At 41.3% G+C, this 16,616-nt stretch overlaps 1 protein-coding gene across 1 annotated transcript in view; it reads left to right on the forward strand.

Annotated features, from left to right (window-relative positions):
- PCCB (propionyl-CoA carboxylase subunit beta) overlaps nucleotides 1–16,616 on the forward strand; it is a 55,655-nt gene that overhangs the window by 31,791 nt on the left and 7,248 nt on the right. Inside the window, exons 7-10 of the mRNA XM_019654596.1 lie at nucleotides 2,044–2,152; nucleotides 5,810–5,930; nucleotides 8,434–8,515; nucleotides 15,379–15,502. Of these exons, the coding sequence (XP_019510141.1) occupies nucleotides 2,044–2,152; nucleotides 5,810–5,930; nucleotides 8,434–8,515; nucleotides 15,379–15,502 (436 nt within the window). The remainder of the gene's footprint in view (nucleotides 1–2,043; nucleotides 2,153–5,809; nucleotides 5,931–8,433; nucleotides 8,516–15,378; nucleotides 15,503–16,616) is intronic.

Genomic DNA, 16,616 nt, shown 5'->3' on the forward strand with positions numbered 1-16,616 from the left:
AGGGGAACAGACAGGTAGACAAATTGCTGTTTTGTTCTTCAGTCTAGTTGTGGAGGACGTCGCTTCACTGGCCCATGTTGGTATGATCATTGTGCTCTCCCGGGTGAGGCAGTCGGTCGCCAGTCAGTTGGTAGATCACAGCAGCTCCCGGTAGCTCACACCAGCTACCAGCCGCTCACACTGGCTGCCAGCCAGTCACATAGTTCACGGCAGCCCACTGCAGCCCTGCTGCAGCCTACGCCATCGCCAGCGACTCACAGGAGCCCAGCTCCAGGTTGAGGTGTTGTTCATCATTTTAGCTGTAGAGGGCGAGCGTCACTGGCCCTCAATGTGGGATCTGAACCGCAGCCCTGCTGCTCTGAGGTGTTGCTCCCAAGCGAGCTCTTAACCAGCTGAGCCACCCGGCCGGCCCTTAACTATTTAATCTTTCAATCCAGGACCAGGAGATGTCTTTCCATTTATTTGTGTCTTTTTAAATTTCTTTCATAATTTTTCATTGTGCAAGTCTTTTGCCTCCTTGGGTAAGTTATTCCTAAGATCTCTCCCGTGTTCAGCCCTCCCCTTTACAAAGCCTGCAGGCACGTACCAAATCTGAATCTCCCTCTGCTCAAATTTTTATCCTTCCTTCTGCTTTGGCTTTAACCTCTTCCTGTTTTTAGTTCCATAAGGTGGAAATTTAGGTTATTTGAGACCTTTCTTCTCTGCCAATATGTTTACAACTAAAAATTCCCCTTTTAGCACTGCTTTCATTGCATCCCATAAATTTTTGTATGTTGTTTTCATTTTGATTTGTCTCAAGATATTTTCTATTTTCTCTTGATTTTGTCTTTGACCCATTGGTTGTTTAAGAGTGATGTTTAATTTCCATGTTTGCGACGTTTCCAATTTTCCTTCTGTTTGTTTTTAGTTTCATTACACTGTGATCTGAACATTCTATTATGAACCTTTGTGTGAGAGTGGGGATGAAAGACCTTTCTAGTGAGATCTTTCTAGCAAGATTTCAAACCAAGGAACCAAAAAATAAAGACGGTTAAAACACACATAATCTAAGGACTAATTTCCTTTGTGTATAAAAGCAACTCGCCAATAGAAAAATGGGCATAGAACATGACCAGTGAGTGAGCTGAGCTGTCAGAGATGATTGTAGTAAGATATTTATTGTAGAATTGCTTGTTATAAAAAAAATACAGGAAATGGCCTATAATTAGACGACAGTTAAATTATGATACATATCCTATACCGATATGGAATGAGCTTTAAAAATTTCAGAACAGTGTCTGTAGGATTCTGTGTTGGGAAGAACATAAGGCAAATACACACACACGTACATATTAATGTTCATATATGCACTAATATGTATATGTATATGTTAATATATATGCATGGATATCTTTGTAAGGAGAGAGAAACCAATAGTGGTAGCCTTTGGGAAGGGAAATTGGAAGCCTGGAAACAAGGGCTGGGATGTTGACTTACTTTCCACTGTATCTTCTGTTTAAATTTAAAAATTTTTTTTACAATATGCCTTTGTTATCTTTAAATTAGAAACTAAAGATTAAAAGCCTGTTACACCCTGAAAACACCAAAGCATTGATTACCATGGTCTCTAAATGGCTTTACTTAAGGTGGCTGGTTATATATTCATTTTAAGCAAGCTGCATACTGTCACAGTGCCTCAGTTTCCTCATGTATAAATGGGGGTGATACTAGTACCTAGGCTTTAATGACACAGTCCCGTGAAGTGCTTAGAAAAGTGCTTGTTGCACAGCAAGCTCTGAATAAGGGCCAGCCGAATGACCCTGAAATGTTAGCCACATTATAAGTCATTTTGCTGAGATAGAACCATGTAACGAAGATTTTAAAAATTAGGCAGAGAAAATGTGGTTCTTCAGCTTGGGTAAGCATCTCTGAGCTGCATCCTAATCTGGTTCTGCTACGATGTCACTACCTTCTTTGTTTTTGTCTTTTCAGCTGTGTGAACCCTAAGGCTCTATCTAGCTCTGGTGCTCTGAAATTGACCGTTCTGGAATTCTCTGATTTCAGGACACCTCCTACCTGTTCATCACTGGCCCTGATGTTGTAAAATCTGTCACCAACGAGGATGTTACCCAGGAGGAGCTCGGTGGTGCCAAGACCCACACCACCATGTCAGGTTGGAGGCCTTGAGGCTTACCTTACTGTTTTCAAACACTGAGCAGAGGGCATTGCCAAAGAGAAGGGTGCCAGTCTTTTATAAATATCACTTAATTGGCAGAATTTATTTGAGAGGACTGTTATGATATATTGACTACACATAGAGTAATAAATGGTTAAAATAGTACTAATGCTTTGATATTCTTTAAAATTTTAAAGCTAACTAGAATGGTGGTTATAAGAGTATGATTTTTATATATACAGTTAAATCTTTAGAAAATGTATTTTGTGATGACTTTCTTTTACCCCAATTTTGGGGTATGTCATGGCATTTTACCAATCACCATTTGTCAGGTACAGTTGTAATGTGATGTTCATGGCCCATATGTTCATGAACTTGGTCATAGCTTTTTACCTCTTTGAGGTTACGTGCCATATGTGCCGAGTTCAAACTCTATAAAGATTATTTGATGCTTTGGAATTGAAACAAAAAGTTACTATGTTTATACTGAGAAGCATGGAATTGGGAACAGGGCATAAATCTGTTATTAGTGAAGACATTTGTTGTTGGAGTAATGATTGGCATTCCATATTTTCTTGGAAAAAGACACCGAGCTGTGAAAGGACTGCCTACCACACAGCAAGCAGTGTAACTGAAGACAGGAGAAATTGCCTCTTTGAAAGATTTCCAAGAAATGGGAGGCTGGTGGTGACCGATTTATACACCATATTATACTGTGGTTAACACATTGGGTCATTGTTTAACTGTCAGTATTTCTTTCTTAGTGTACATATAATAGAGGTGCTTTTTACTTTCAGTGAAGTCTTAGGTTTGATGAAATGTTTTTGGTTTTTTTTTTTTTTTGAGAGCTTTTGATACACACCCTCCACAAAAATTGTTCCTCCCCCACCCTAGGTTGGCATCAACCTTGACCCATTTTTTCCCCTCACCCATCAGCTCCATTCAGCCCTAGCTCCAGTACACATTTAGAATCAGAACAGTTTTCAATGTCAGTTCCCCCACAGCTTGTCATCATAGTCTTGTCTCAGGGCTTAATTGGCAACAGTTTTTCTTTCTTACTGGGATATAAAGTAAAGTTGAGTCATTCTTTTTTTTTTTTTGTACTCTCCTAACTCATGTGTCCTGCAAATACCTTGCTGTTTAAATACTTTCCTTGTTAACCAGTGAAATGGCTTTCTTCCCTTTGCTCAGAACTGTAGCTATATGAATGTGGAACAATTAAGCTCATGAACTTTCTACTGTGTAAGTGCATGGTAGAAAGTTCTCGAACTTAATTGTCTTTTTCCATACATTCATATCAAATAATTTTAATGAAATACTGCGATTTTTTTGAAAAACAAATTGAGACTAAGAGGCCTATTTTCCATTCTGCTCTTCTTATTTCATCAGCCAGCTTATTGTGTTCTCAGGATGGATACAGCAGTACCATACAGTACCTGCATAGACAGCAATATCCAAAGACAAAATAAAAGGGGAATAAAACAAACCCTCATGTGCCTTTTTAAGATCTAGAAAATATTTTTCCGAATCCCCAGCCATATTATCCTCATGTATCATTGACCTCTAAAATTGAGTCTTGATGGCATCTTGGATTTGATGAAATATGCTATTTTTTCAAATTTCGATAATATTACATATTTGTGGTAGACAATTTAGAAAATACAGCAATAAAAATCACCAGGAGGGGCTGGCCGAGTGGCTCAGTTGGTTAAGAGCTTGCTCAAGAGTTTGAGCTCTGAGCAGCAGTGGTTTGAGTCCCAGCCCGAGCTGAGCAGCCGCTGAGCTGCCAACAGGTGGCAGGATGGCTCAGCTAAAAACTTTCCTAAACACTTCACTATTAACTATGGCCAACTACTGCAGTAACTATTATTAAGGATGGCTCACAAAAAAAAAAAAAAAAAAGAGTAAAAATCACTAGGAATTCCACCATCCACAGATAATCACCACTCAATTTTTGGTTATACCCGTGCAGTTTTTCATGCAGATGAGTGTGACTGTACATATATATATGTATGAGTATATATATATATACTCATACATAAGTGCATACTTCTCTTTTGTAGCCTTGATGGCTTAAAGTAAATGCCTGTGACATTAAATTTTCTTCTGCAGCATAGTTTTAGTTTTAAAGGCAGCATTTGGTGTTATGAGCTTGAGGCGTGGGCGTGTGTGTATGTGTGTGTGTGTGTGTGTGTGTATGTATACGTACGTATTCAATTTAATGGTTTCATTCACCAGTTGTTCAGTTATCATCACAATCAATTTTAGAACATTTTCATCAATCCAGAAAGAAACCCTCTACCTGTTAGCATTTGCTCCTCATTTCCTCCAAAATTCTCTGGCTCCTGGTAATCACTAATCTACTTTCTGTTCCTCTGGATTTGTCTATTCTGAAGATATATGGAATGGACATTAATGAAATTATACATACAGTATATGGTGTTTTGTGACATATTTCTTTTACTTAGCATAATTAAGTTTCATCCATGTTGTAGCATGAATCATTACTTCATTCCTTTTTATTGCTAGACAATATTTCAATGTATGGATGTATCACATTTTGTTCATTGATTGATCAGTTAGACATTTGGATTGTTTTCATTTTTTGACCCTCATGAATATGCTGCTATAAGCATTCATGTACAAGTTTTTGTGCAGACATATGTTTTTGTTTCCCTTGAATAAATCCCTAGAAGTGGAATTTCTGAGTCAAATGGTAACTGTCTAACTTTTTGAGGAACTGCCATGCTATCCTTCAAAGTGGCTGTGTCAATTTATAAATATTTCTTTTTTTTTTTTTTTTTTAGCTGAGCCATCCTGCCACCTGTTGGCAGCTCAGTGGCAGCTCAGCTTGGGCCAGGCATCGAACCGCTATTGCTCAGAGCTCAAACTCTTGAGCGAGCTCTTAACCAACTGAGCTACTCGGCCGGCCCATAAATATTTCTTGAATGAAAAAATTCTGTCATGTTAACATGCTTTTAATTCATCAACAAATAATTCATCAAATGCCTATGTGTTAAGCATTGTTCTATGTGCTAGGAATGCATTTGTGAAAGAAACAAACAAAAAAAAGATTCTTGCCTACCTGGGGCATATATTCTAGCAGAGTAGATAGACTGCAAACAGGAAGCCTAATAAGGAAGTATGTGCTGTGGGGAACGCAGAGCAGGGTAAAGCAGGTGGGGATTGTTGCAGTTTTAAATAGGCACTATTCTTGATGTGGGATGACAGTGGTAAGACAGACATGGTCTCCACCCTGTTGGAGCTGGTGTTCTAGGGGAGATGTCAGGTAGTGAACAGGGAAATATAGGCACGGAAGGGGAAAGTGTGAAAACTCCCACACAGCACAGGGATGGGATGTGAGGGGCGCTGGGGGAAGGGTGTGCTCTGGAGAGGTGCCAGGGAAAGCCTCTCTAAGTAGGTGACATTAGACAAAGACATGAATAAAGAAAGGAGTGACCCTTGCAGAGGCACAGGCTGCATGAATTGAAGACTAGCTGGAAGGTATGTGGTGTGTGGTATCCCATCCTCAGGGGAGGACAGAGCTATGAGCACAGTCTGCCACAGACAGGCCCTAGAATGGCAGGTGGACATGAAGCAGCATTTTTGGGCTGACAGGTGCCCTGGCCCATTACATCCTCCCTGTTTTCTCAGGTGTTGCTCACAGAGCTTTTGAGAATGACATTGACGCCTTGTGTAATCTCCGGGAGTTCTTCAACTACCTGCCCCTCAGCAGCCAGGACCCGGCTCCCATCCGCGAGTGCCAGGATCCCAGGTGCGTTGCAGCTGGAGCACCTTCTCTCATTTTGCAGCTTGGCTTGCCCGTCTCGGGCCCCTCTGCCTTGGCAGGACCTCCAGGGTCTCCCCTCTTGGGCAGCTGGAAGTAGATTGTGGAGTGGTCATGGTGATGGCATGTCTGGGTATAGGAGTAAAGATAGATTTTTTAATTCTCTTTTTCCGTTGTGTAATATCTGATAGGTAGCTTGGGAATAAAGAGTGGCTAAAAAAATGATTTCTAAGAGTCCTAATTTGTCCAGAATTAGAGATGGAAGTGTTTTGTGTGTGTGTGTGTGTGTGTGTGTGTGTGTGTGTGTGTGTGTGTGTGTGTGTATCTTGACATGAAGTAAGTTACTGTGAAATGATGTAGACAGGATCCCTTTAAGAAATGCTTGTGGCCAGAGGCTGGGGCGGTCCTGGGACAGTGTGTTGCTGGCCACCTAGTGTTAGACCATCTTTCCTGCTTGCTATTGAGGCTACTGCCTGACGGGGTGGGGAGGGGGGGGGCGGTACCAGAGAGTAAACCAGGGGCCCAGATGGGGTCCTATTGCTCCTGACCTCTGGCTGCTTTCTTCTCCGTTTTGTTTCCTCTTCAATTTCAAAGCACTCACTTGACCTGGACTTTCTTCTGCAGAAGGGATTTGGAATTCTATTCCTTGAGAAGCCATTTTTAGACGCTGCCCTGTGGGGTGGACTCAGGCTCCCATCTGTGGGGCCCTGTCTGGGCCAGGGATGCTCTGAAGAGTCATTTCCCCAGGGTTCTGCCCTGTCTGTGTCTTTCCCACTCAGAGGATACGACCAGTGGCCCACTATGTGTAGTCATGAAAGGGAGGGTGTTCCTAAGGCCCAAAAGAAGTAGGCACAGCCTCCTTTTTTGAGCATCTATACTACTTGGGATTCCTGAGATGCTTAGGACATCATTTGAAGGTGTTAGGGCCAAGGGAACACAGAAATGTCTAAATAGCCCAGCCATACCGCCTCTTCATAGGATCCCAGGGAAGCTATGAGTATATATGTATGTGTAAGTAGCAAATGAAAAGTAAGGAAGAACTTTATTATTTGGTGGGACTATGCCCAATACCCCTGTGCTAAGCTCTCTGGGAAGTCGGGCTTGATGGGGTATGTGGCTTGACCAAGGCCAAGCCTCAGCCCAAGTGTAAATCTCAGGGTCAGAACACCCCCTGCCAGCCCACATGGGATAGGAAGGGATGAGAGCCTGTTGGGAGAACGCACGTTGCTGAGACCTGTGGCATGCAAGTGGGCCCTGGCTCGGCCTTTTTGCTCTGTCACATACACGCAGGAAGAAGCAGAGCTAGGAGCCTATTTGACTGGTTAGTCCTCAGTGATGGTGTCTGCCAGGGGACCTGCAGCTTTGCTTTTTTTAAAGATTTTTATTGGGGAATTGGGTGAAGGGGAACAGACAAGTTGCTGTCGTTTTGTTCTTCGTCTAGTTGTGGAGGACGTTGCTTCACTGGCCCAAGTTGGCACCATCATTGCGCTCTTCCTGGGCGAGGCAGATCAGTCGCCGGCTTCTGGACGGCCGCTCACTGCGGCTGCTGGCCGCTCACGCTGGCTGCTGGCTACACACAGTAGCCCATGGCAACCCACTGCCACAGGGGCTGCAGCCTACGCCGTCGCCAGTGACTCATGGCAGCCCAGCTCCAGGTTGAGCTGTTGCTCAGCATCTTAGCTGTGGAGGGCAGTGTCACTGGCCCTCATATGTGGGATCCGAACCGGGGCCCTCTGGCGTCCCAAGCCAGTTCTTAACCAACGCGCCACTCGGCCGGCCCCCCAGCTTTGCTTTTTAAAAGGAACTCTAGCAGATTTACTTCCAGTGGGGAATGTGAACCCACAGTAATTTTAGCAGAGCTCTGACTGCATTTCCAAGTCCTTGTTCTTTTATTTTTAATGTCTCAGGAAGTTAGACTGGGACCTCCCAGGATAGTGTCTCGTTTGCTATAATGTCCTTTAGTGCCCCCCCCCCCACAGAATACCTAGAATGTAGGAGGTATTCAGAGAGGATAAATGAAGGAATCACATTTAAGGGAATAAGCTCATTTTTTTTCTTCTAAATCAGCGGTTCTCAACCTTTCACAGGAGTCATCTAAGACCATCGGAAAACACATATTTTCGATGGTCTTAGGAACTGAGACACCGCTCCTCTATCCGTCTCCAGGCCCACATGCAGATACGCCCACATACGAGTACCCGGCGACCCCTGTGAAAAGGTCGTTCGACCCCCAAAGGGGTCGCGACCCACAGGTTGAGAACCGCTGATCTAAATGATAACAGATCTTTTGGATTAATATCAAGCTCAGGTTCAGTTTAATATGGTGGTTTAATTACAAAGGAATACACCTTTGGGGACTGCTTTGCAAGCCTAGTAAGGACAGAGTCAGCCCAGCCCCCAGGATGGGTCTCCCCCATTTCCTCCCATCCCCTACCCATAGAAGGCATTTGGCTTTTCTGGTATTAATTGTATCTGCTTTTTCTATTAAAAGTGACCGTCTGGTTCCTGAGCTTGACACAATTGTCCCTTTGGAATCTACCAAAGCCTACAACATGGTGGACATCATACAGTCTGTAAGTGCTACATTTGCCTATCTTGTCTGTGCTAGCTCAGCCATGTCCATGGTCATTGTGCTTTGGCCTAGTGAGGAAATCCTAGACCCACAGGCCTTAACATCAGGCAATACAGGCAGAGCATGTGGTGGGACCAGGACCAGGGGCCACTGGAGAGTGTGTTTGAGGAGGAGCTAATGGCTGCAGCCATGCTATTGGCTTAGATAGACTTGAGGACTGGAGGAAGAAGGAGCCAGTTGGGCCAGCAAAGTTCAGGGGTCTTCAGATGAGACTCTGAGGTGCATAGAGAAGGGGCCATATTCCTAGAGTCTGGAGTTGAGGCCAGGGTGACTCTGTGTTAGGTACCTTTGTTTGGAGCCTTATACTCTGAGGGCATTTTGTGTTTCTAGAGAGAGGAGCGTACAGAGGGTATCCTATGATAAGATCAAGGTGTGTGTGTGTGTGTGTGTGTGTGTGTGTGTGTGTGTGTGTGCGCGCGCGCGCACATGTGTGCACACGCATCTGGGGAGGACAGGAGTCATTTGTACCTTTTTGTTGGTGTAGCAGATTCCTGAGTCGTTAGTGAAGAGAGGACAAACTGTGGGGCAAACTGGGAGCATCTGTTGATGGCTGTTGTCTTTCTCACACTCGCGTATGCACACCACGCCTTCAGCACTCCTTGATTAACAGAACACAGATGGCTCTGCGGGCAAAGCCTCACCCAGAGCCTTGGCCCTCCCGGTGACCCATGCCTTCTCCTTCTGTACTCTGGGGAGCCAGCACGAGCCAGCAGCCATGGCCAGACTCCTCACTGCTAGATTATGGAGCCTTGGTGAGCACCATCTGAGCCGTGAAGATGAGGCCCTTCTGCTAGCTTGCTCTTCTCTGACCTCAGCCTTCAGTGCTCTTTACGTCCTCACGTTCGTACCTCGCCCTTGCCCACTGCCTCTGGCCCTGGACCCTCCAGCCCTCGGCCTTCCCATTCCTCTGAAGTCCGCTGCCCCTCCTGGCCTCTGCCTTCTTGTCACAGCTTGAACACTGTCATTCTGCCAGATACTAATGGTCAGGTACTGTTCTCAGTGCTGGCGCTATGTGACACTGTGATGAACAAAATCCCTGCATCAGGGACCTCACATTTGGGTGAGAGATACAGAGAGCCAAAGCATACATGGCATGGGCAGTTTCAGGTTCAAAAAATACTGTGAAGAAGGCAAAATAGGGTCTCTGTCGTCAGCCCCCGATTCTCCTTTTGACCTGTACAGCCCTCCCTGGTTCAAGGCCTTGGTCATCCATGTAAAGGCTGCCTCGGGAGCCTGAGACAGCTGGAGGGAAGCCCCAGAGCCCTCCTCCAGCCTGAGCTGTGCCCTCAGGGCGCCTCTCCGGCCTCTGGCTTGAATATGGGCTGTGGGCCTCCCTTCAGCAGCTATCCTTCATTTTTCCTAAGGTCTGATCCAACCCCTAACTTCCGTCACTCCCCACTCTTTCAGATGATAGGGGCATTTCCTTCATGGAGAGAATTGAGAGCATCAGGTTCCTTACTGCCCACAGGTGACCATTTCTCCATCCTCAGTGTCCTTCTTAAGTCTCCCCCGGCTCAAAAAATGAGGTGTCTCCACCTGGGCTCCTGACTCCCTCCTTCCCTATCTGGGGTCTTGCTTTCTTGACTGTTTTTTTCGAAATCTCTAACTTCTCTCTCTCTTAACTCCTTCCTCTTAGCAATAAATGTGTATGAACACATATAGATTTCTTGTCTGCTAAAAAAACCCCAAAAAACAAACACCCCTCTTAACCTACATCTCTGTTTAACTGCTGTCCATATATTTTTTTCCCTTTTCATTTAAATTCTTCTTGTCTCTCCCCTCCTTCCTCACTGGCCCTGGCTTCTGGCTTTCTCCCTCTGATGATTGACAGACCCCCTAATGACCTCTCTTATTGCTAAACCCAGGGGACTAAGGGCATTGAAGAGGTACAGCTGTAGACGTAATCATTATAAAAAAATATAAACCTTCCTAAGTAACAAAAAAAAATTACATAGATCAAATAAGATGCATCACATAGAGAAACAGGAGTGTCCCTGGTGCTTTCTTCTCGTCACTACTCCCCCAAAACCGCCGAGGGAAATCATCCTGATTTTTAACAGCTTAAGTCCGTGGTTCTTGTTTTTGTGTATTATAGAAATGGAATCATATAGTATGTGGTCTTTTGTGTCTAGCTTCTATCGCTCAGTATTATGTTTGTGAGATTTGTCCGTATTGTTGCCTATTGTTCTCATTGGTCTCTTTAGTTGTTTGTATGAACAGACCAGTTTATCTACTGTTGATGGGCATTTGGGTAGTTTCTAGTTGGGCACTATCACAAACAGTTCTAACGTGAATATTCTATTATGTGATATTGGTGAATAAATGACACATCTTTGTTGGATCCATACTTAGGAATGAAAATACCATGTCTTAGGCATACATTTAGCTTTAGTAGATACTGCCAAAGGGTTTTTCAGAGAAGTGATTATACCAATTTGCACTCCCACCAGCAGCATATGAGAGTTCCAGTTCCTTCACGTTCTCACCAGCACTTGGTCAGTACCACGCTGTTTTAATTATTGAGAGTTTATGGCGTGCTTTCACATCTGGTAGGGATAGTTCCTCTTGATTATTCTTTTTTCAGAGTTTTGCCTAATCTTATTTTTTTCATATGAACTTTAGAATCAGTTTGTCTTATTTTAGGATGGAAGGAGTAGCAGTAGGGAATCCTGTTGTTTTTACTGGAATCCTGTTACATTTATGAACTAACTTGGGAGAGTTGATATCCTTATGAATCTGAACAAACCTTAAAAATAATTGTTTTTTATTTGATAAAAGTGGACTTCTTTTCCCCTTGAGGATTGTTTTAAAGAGTTCCTTGTGTAGGTTGTTCATATTTCTTGTTAAGTTTATTCCTAAGTATCTTATCTTTTTATTGTAAATTGGGTCTTTTCTATCTTCTGCATTGTAGGTATATATGAAAGCTATTGATTCTGTTTATCAGTTTTACACCCTGTTACCTATTAAGTTCTCTTATGATTTGTAATGGTTTTTTACTGTAAATGCTTTTGGGTTTTTCAAGTGTGCTAGTATACTGTATATATATAAAGAGTTTCATCTTTTCCTTTCTAATTCATGTCATTTTTTTCTATTGTCTAATTGCATTGTCTGTACTGCATATTTTATCAAATGCAGTAGTGAGTAATGGTTGTGATAGTGGACATCTTTGTCTTATTTCTTACTTTAGAGAGACTGCCATTAGTGTTTTCTAATGTATTTTATATATTTTTTCATGTTAAGAAAGCTATCACTGGTTCCTATTTTAATTTTTATTGTTTGCTTATTTTTAAAATCAGGGATGGGTATTGGATAGCGTTAAATGCCCTTTCAGCATGTATGGTGATCACATGATCTCCTTAGATCAATTTATAAACCTATCTTAATAGATTTCCCAATATTAAACTGTTCTTACATTCCTGAAAAAAGCTCTACTTGTTATGTTTTGCTAATGTTTTATTTTGGATTTTTGCATCAGTATCATTTGATATGAGCTGATTTATTTTTTTGAGGCATTTTTAAAATTTTTAAAATTTTTTTATTTTTATTAAATTATTTTTTTATTATGAAATACACATTTTTTAGAATTAGTTTCAGCTTTGAGGCATTTTTAAATTGAATTTTGGTGTTGATATGCTTACTTCATGTATTAGTCTCTTAGAGCTGCTATAACAAAATACCATAGACTGATTGCATAAACCTCAGAAATTTATTTTCACATAGTCCTGGAGGCTAAAAGTCCAAGATAAAGGTGCTAGTAGGGCTGGTGTCTGGTGAGGTCTCTCTTCTTGGTTTGCAGATAGCTGTCTTCTTGCTGTGTCCTGTGGTCTTGCTTCTGTGTGCACGTGGAAAGAGAGCTCCTCCTCTTATAAGGACGCCAGTCCTATCAGATTAGTGGTCCACCCGTATCACCTTAATTTAACTTTAATTATCTCCTTAAAGGCCCTACCTCCAAATACAGTCACATTATAGGTTAGGCTTTAACCTATGAATTTTGGGGGAACACACTTCAGTTCATAAAGTGAAATAAAAAGAATTTGTAAGTTTTCTGTCGTTTTCTATGTTCTGGAACAATTTAAATAGCATTAGGATTATCTGCTCTTTAAAGATTTGGTAGAAATTCTGTGAAATTGCCAGGGTCTAGTGCTTTTTGTGGGGGAAGAGGAATGGTTTTTTGATAACTTCCCCCGTTTTTTAACGTGAATATGTCTCTTTAAAGTTTATCTTTGCTGTGGTCAGTTTGATAAAGTATATGTTCTTTTCAGCTTTATTCATAATGCTAGTGATACAGATTAAAATTAAACTGAGTTATCATTTCTCAACTGTCAGATTGGCAAAAAATAAAAAAACTTGAAAACATTTTCCACTGGTAATTCTGTTGGCAAGAATTACCAGTAGAATGCATTGCTGGCAGGAGAATATGATAGCATCTGAGACTAAATAGGCATTTACAATTTGACCCAGAAGTCCCACTTCTAGGAAGATACCCTGAAGATACACTTCCTACCTTACAAAATTATAGATGCACAAGCTTACTATTATGGCATTGTTATTTATCATTGCAAAATAACAACGTTAATGTAAGTTTCAAAATAATGTTAACATATAGGAGATTGGTTGAATAAATTTGGTACATCCACACAATAGAGTACTATAAAGGAGTGCAAAGGAGTGAGAAAGATCACTATGATCTGATGAAGCGATTTCCAGGATATATTGTTAAGTGAAAAAAACCCCAAGTGCAAAAGAGTATCTATAGTATGTTACTTTCCATCTAAGACAGAAAGGGGAACTAAAAAGATAGACATGTATATGCTCATTTCTATAATACACACAGAAAGATAAACCAGAAAATGAGATTAAAACAGAGGGTGGGTGGAAGGGATGGGGAGTGAAACTATTAAACTATGTTAATGTTTACATATTAAAAAAATAAAATCAAAACCAGGGGAAAACCTTTAAAATGAAACTACCTTTAGTCTAACAACAGAAATAGTTGTAAAGAAATATTGAATTTTAGTTAGGTTTGTATTTTTGCAGTCATATTGTGGTTAGCAATTCTGAAACCATTTTCTCTGCATTTGAGGATGGAATAAATAAGTACATTTTTGAGAATAATGGGAATAAGACGTCTACTGTAGGAGAAAGGAGTTAATGAATATTGAAGTGGGGAAAACGAGAATGAACCCTGTAGTTGAATTGGACTAGCACTGGAGTTATCAATACAAACTCATGGTTTTTATACTATTTTTAGTAATAAGTGTGTGTCTGTATATCTCTGAATTTCTTAGCTCTGTCCTCCAGGACAGCTTCTTAGAGGCAAACACTCACTCTCTCATTCACTCTTACACTTCCCCTAAAGGGAGAAATGGCTGATTCAGTGCTTGGGTTAGGAAAAAGATAAAAGATGAACCTGAAAGTAAGGTGATTCCAGAATGTAAGGTAGCACTCAAAGGATGATGGGGAAACATCAAAAGGGCACAGGAGGCACTTTGAACGGGCTCTCACGGTCAAATATGGGACAGTTTGAACCTATAATAAATAATGATGGTAAAAGATTATAATCCACGTAATAAAACAACAATCCATAAGCTCATACTTGTGGAATATATATGTAAATGGAAAAGGCAAAGGCCTTTCTGACAGTAGAATGCTAAGATACGGAGAAGGGAAAATGGAGCTAGGGAAATCACCACTTGGCAACTATCATGGCAGTAATTGGGTCAGGCAAGAATCATCAACGAATGTCAGAACTAGAGGGTGAAAGTTTGATGACTAGGATTTTACATAGTTTCAAAGTATTTCCCCACAAAATAATTAAAAATGGAAAAATAGTAACTTTATAGGGAAGAAACCTGACATGTGTCACCATCACTATGGACAAAATGACATCATGTGCCTTTTGATGTAATCCACTGAGAGGGATATTCTGTGATAGTCTGTCAAAAATGCTTAACGTGAAATTTAATATGAAGAAACAGTAAACAAACCCAAACAGAAGGCAAATAACCAAATAACTAGTCTTCAAAGATGTCATGATTGTGAAAGACGAAGATAGAAGGGAAAAACTTAAAAGAGTCTAAAGAGACAGACCACTAAAAGCACCAGGTGATCTTGCGTTGGATTCTAGAACCAGATTTTGGTTGCTGTAAAGGATTATGTTGAAATAACTGGAAAAATTTGAATAAGATTTTATAATAGCATTAATGTTAATTTCCTGATTTTGATAATATCAGTGTAGTTATATAAGAGAATGTCCTTGTTGGTAGGAGATACACACTGAAGGACTTAGAGGTAAAGAGGCATCGTGTGTGTAACTTACTTTCAAATGGTTCAGAAAAAAATTTTTGTGTGTATAGATACAGTGTGTGTAATATGTATAGAAAGAAAATGTGGAGAGAGAGAGACAGAGAGAAAGGGAGGGTAGGTAGGGAGAGTGAGAAGGAACTATAAAGCTTATGTGGTATAATGTTATAAACGGGGAATCTGGGTGGAGGGTATAACTGTCTTTTATAACGACTCTGGAAATTTTTATATAAGTTTGAAATGAGTTCAAAGTAAGGTAAAGAAGTGTAATAAATAATGCCAAATTCAATTGGAACCTTTAAAAATGACTGCACTGTTGTACCTTTCCCAGCAGTGTGTACCCGGGTTTCCCCCTCCGGGAGGGAGAAGGCAGCCCTGCCTGTTGTCCTGCTCCTTTGGAGAACCTGTGGTGGGTGGCAGCTCTCCAGCTCTGTAATTCTGGAATGTAGTTGTATCTTGTGCTTTATCATTTTGAACTCAGAAATAAATTTATCCCTTCAGGTTGTTGATGAGCGAGAATTTTTTGAGATCATGCCCAATTATGCCAAGAACATCATTGTTGGTTTTGCAAGAATGAACGGGAGGACTGTTGGAATTGTTGGCAACCAGCCAAAAGTGGCTTCAGGTAGGAGGGAGACGTTCTCACCAAACTCAGGTGGTGGCTGGGGGGCAGGGCTGCGTCAGCCCACGGGGCCAGTCTTCTGTCTTTTCCTCAGACACGACCTTCCATATCCAGAGAAAAAACTCCAATAGATGTTGTTTTAAAAGCTCTTTTGTCTCAATGTTAATTTCTCAAAGTGCTCATTTCATACTTCCTTATTTTTTAAGGGTTTATAGATAACTTTGCTCCTCAGTTTATAAGGTCTTTACTTTTTCAGAGGTCTGCTTTCTATTCCCTCCAGTTAGATTTATGACTCACCCACTAAACCGTGAGTTCCATGAGGGCAGAGATTTCCTTGAACATCAGGTGCTAAAACAGACAAGAAAACACCTTTCCTACTCTTTGCAAACTGGCTCTGTGCTGGGGCTCTCTTTCAACACTTAGCCAGTCTTAAACTCAGTGTAGGGATCAGCCCACGGTTAAAGCATTGGGTCTTCGCAAGTCTTTTGTAATACTGTGTTTTCATTTTCATTCATCTCAAGGTCTCCTTCTCAGTTCTTTTTCTGGTCCTAGAAATACCTGTTTCTTTCTAAAGTCCCCTGTGTACACAGATGCTCTTGAATGCTCTAATTTCCCAAAGAAACTCTTTCCTTGGTTTTTCCTCCCAGGCCTTAGGTGAGCTCAACCATAATCTTTTGCCCCAGAAGTCTGCATGTTGTTCCCTTTGCTTTACAATATTTTTGAGCAATGCCTGTCACTTTTCTGGCCTGGTGAGTTCTGATTTAGGTGAAAGAGAGATGAAAGCCTGTGTCAATCTTCCAGGTAGCCCCAGACAAGTTAGAACAGACCTACACTATGATTTGTTACTGAGGTCTTCTTTGCTCCTTCTAGAACAGGGAGAGTGTGCAACAAGTGTAATTAAAGCAAAGCTTTTCTACCATTTTTAAGTTGTCTTTTTCTTGATTCAGCTTTCACTTGGTTGTAAACCTTTGCCTGTTCCAAGATTTTGACAAAGCGACAGTTTCTGCTTGTTTTTTTTGTTTGTTTGTTTGTTTTTGTTTGTTTGTTTGTTTGTTTTAATTTATTTATTTATTGTTAGTTTCAGGTGTACAGAACAATGCAATAGTTACCCTTTTCA

Source organism: Hipposideros armiger, unplaced genomic scaffold (genome assembly GCF_001890085.2).
Source record: "Hipposideros armiger isolate ML-2016 unplaced genomic scaffold, ASM189008v1 scaffold_226, whole genome shotgun sequence".
Lineage (NCBI taxonomy): Eukaryota > Metazoa > Chordata > Mammalia > Chiroptera > Hipposideridae > Hipposideros > Hipposideros armiger.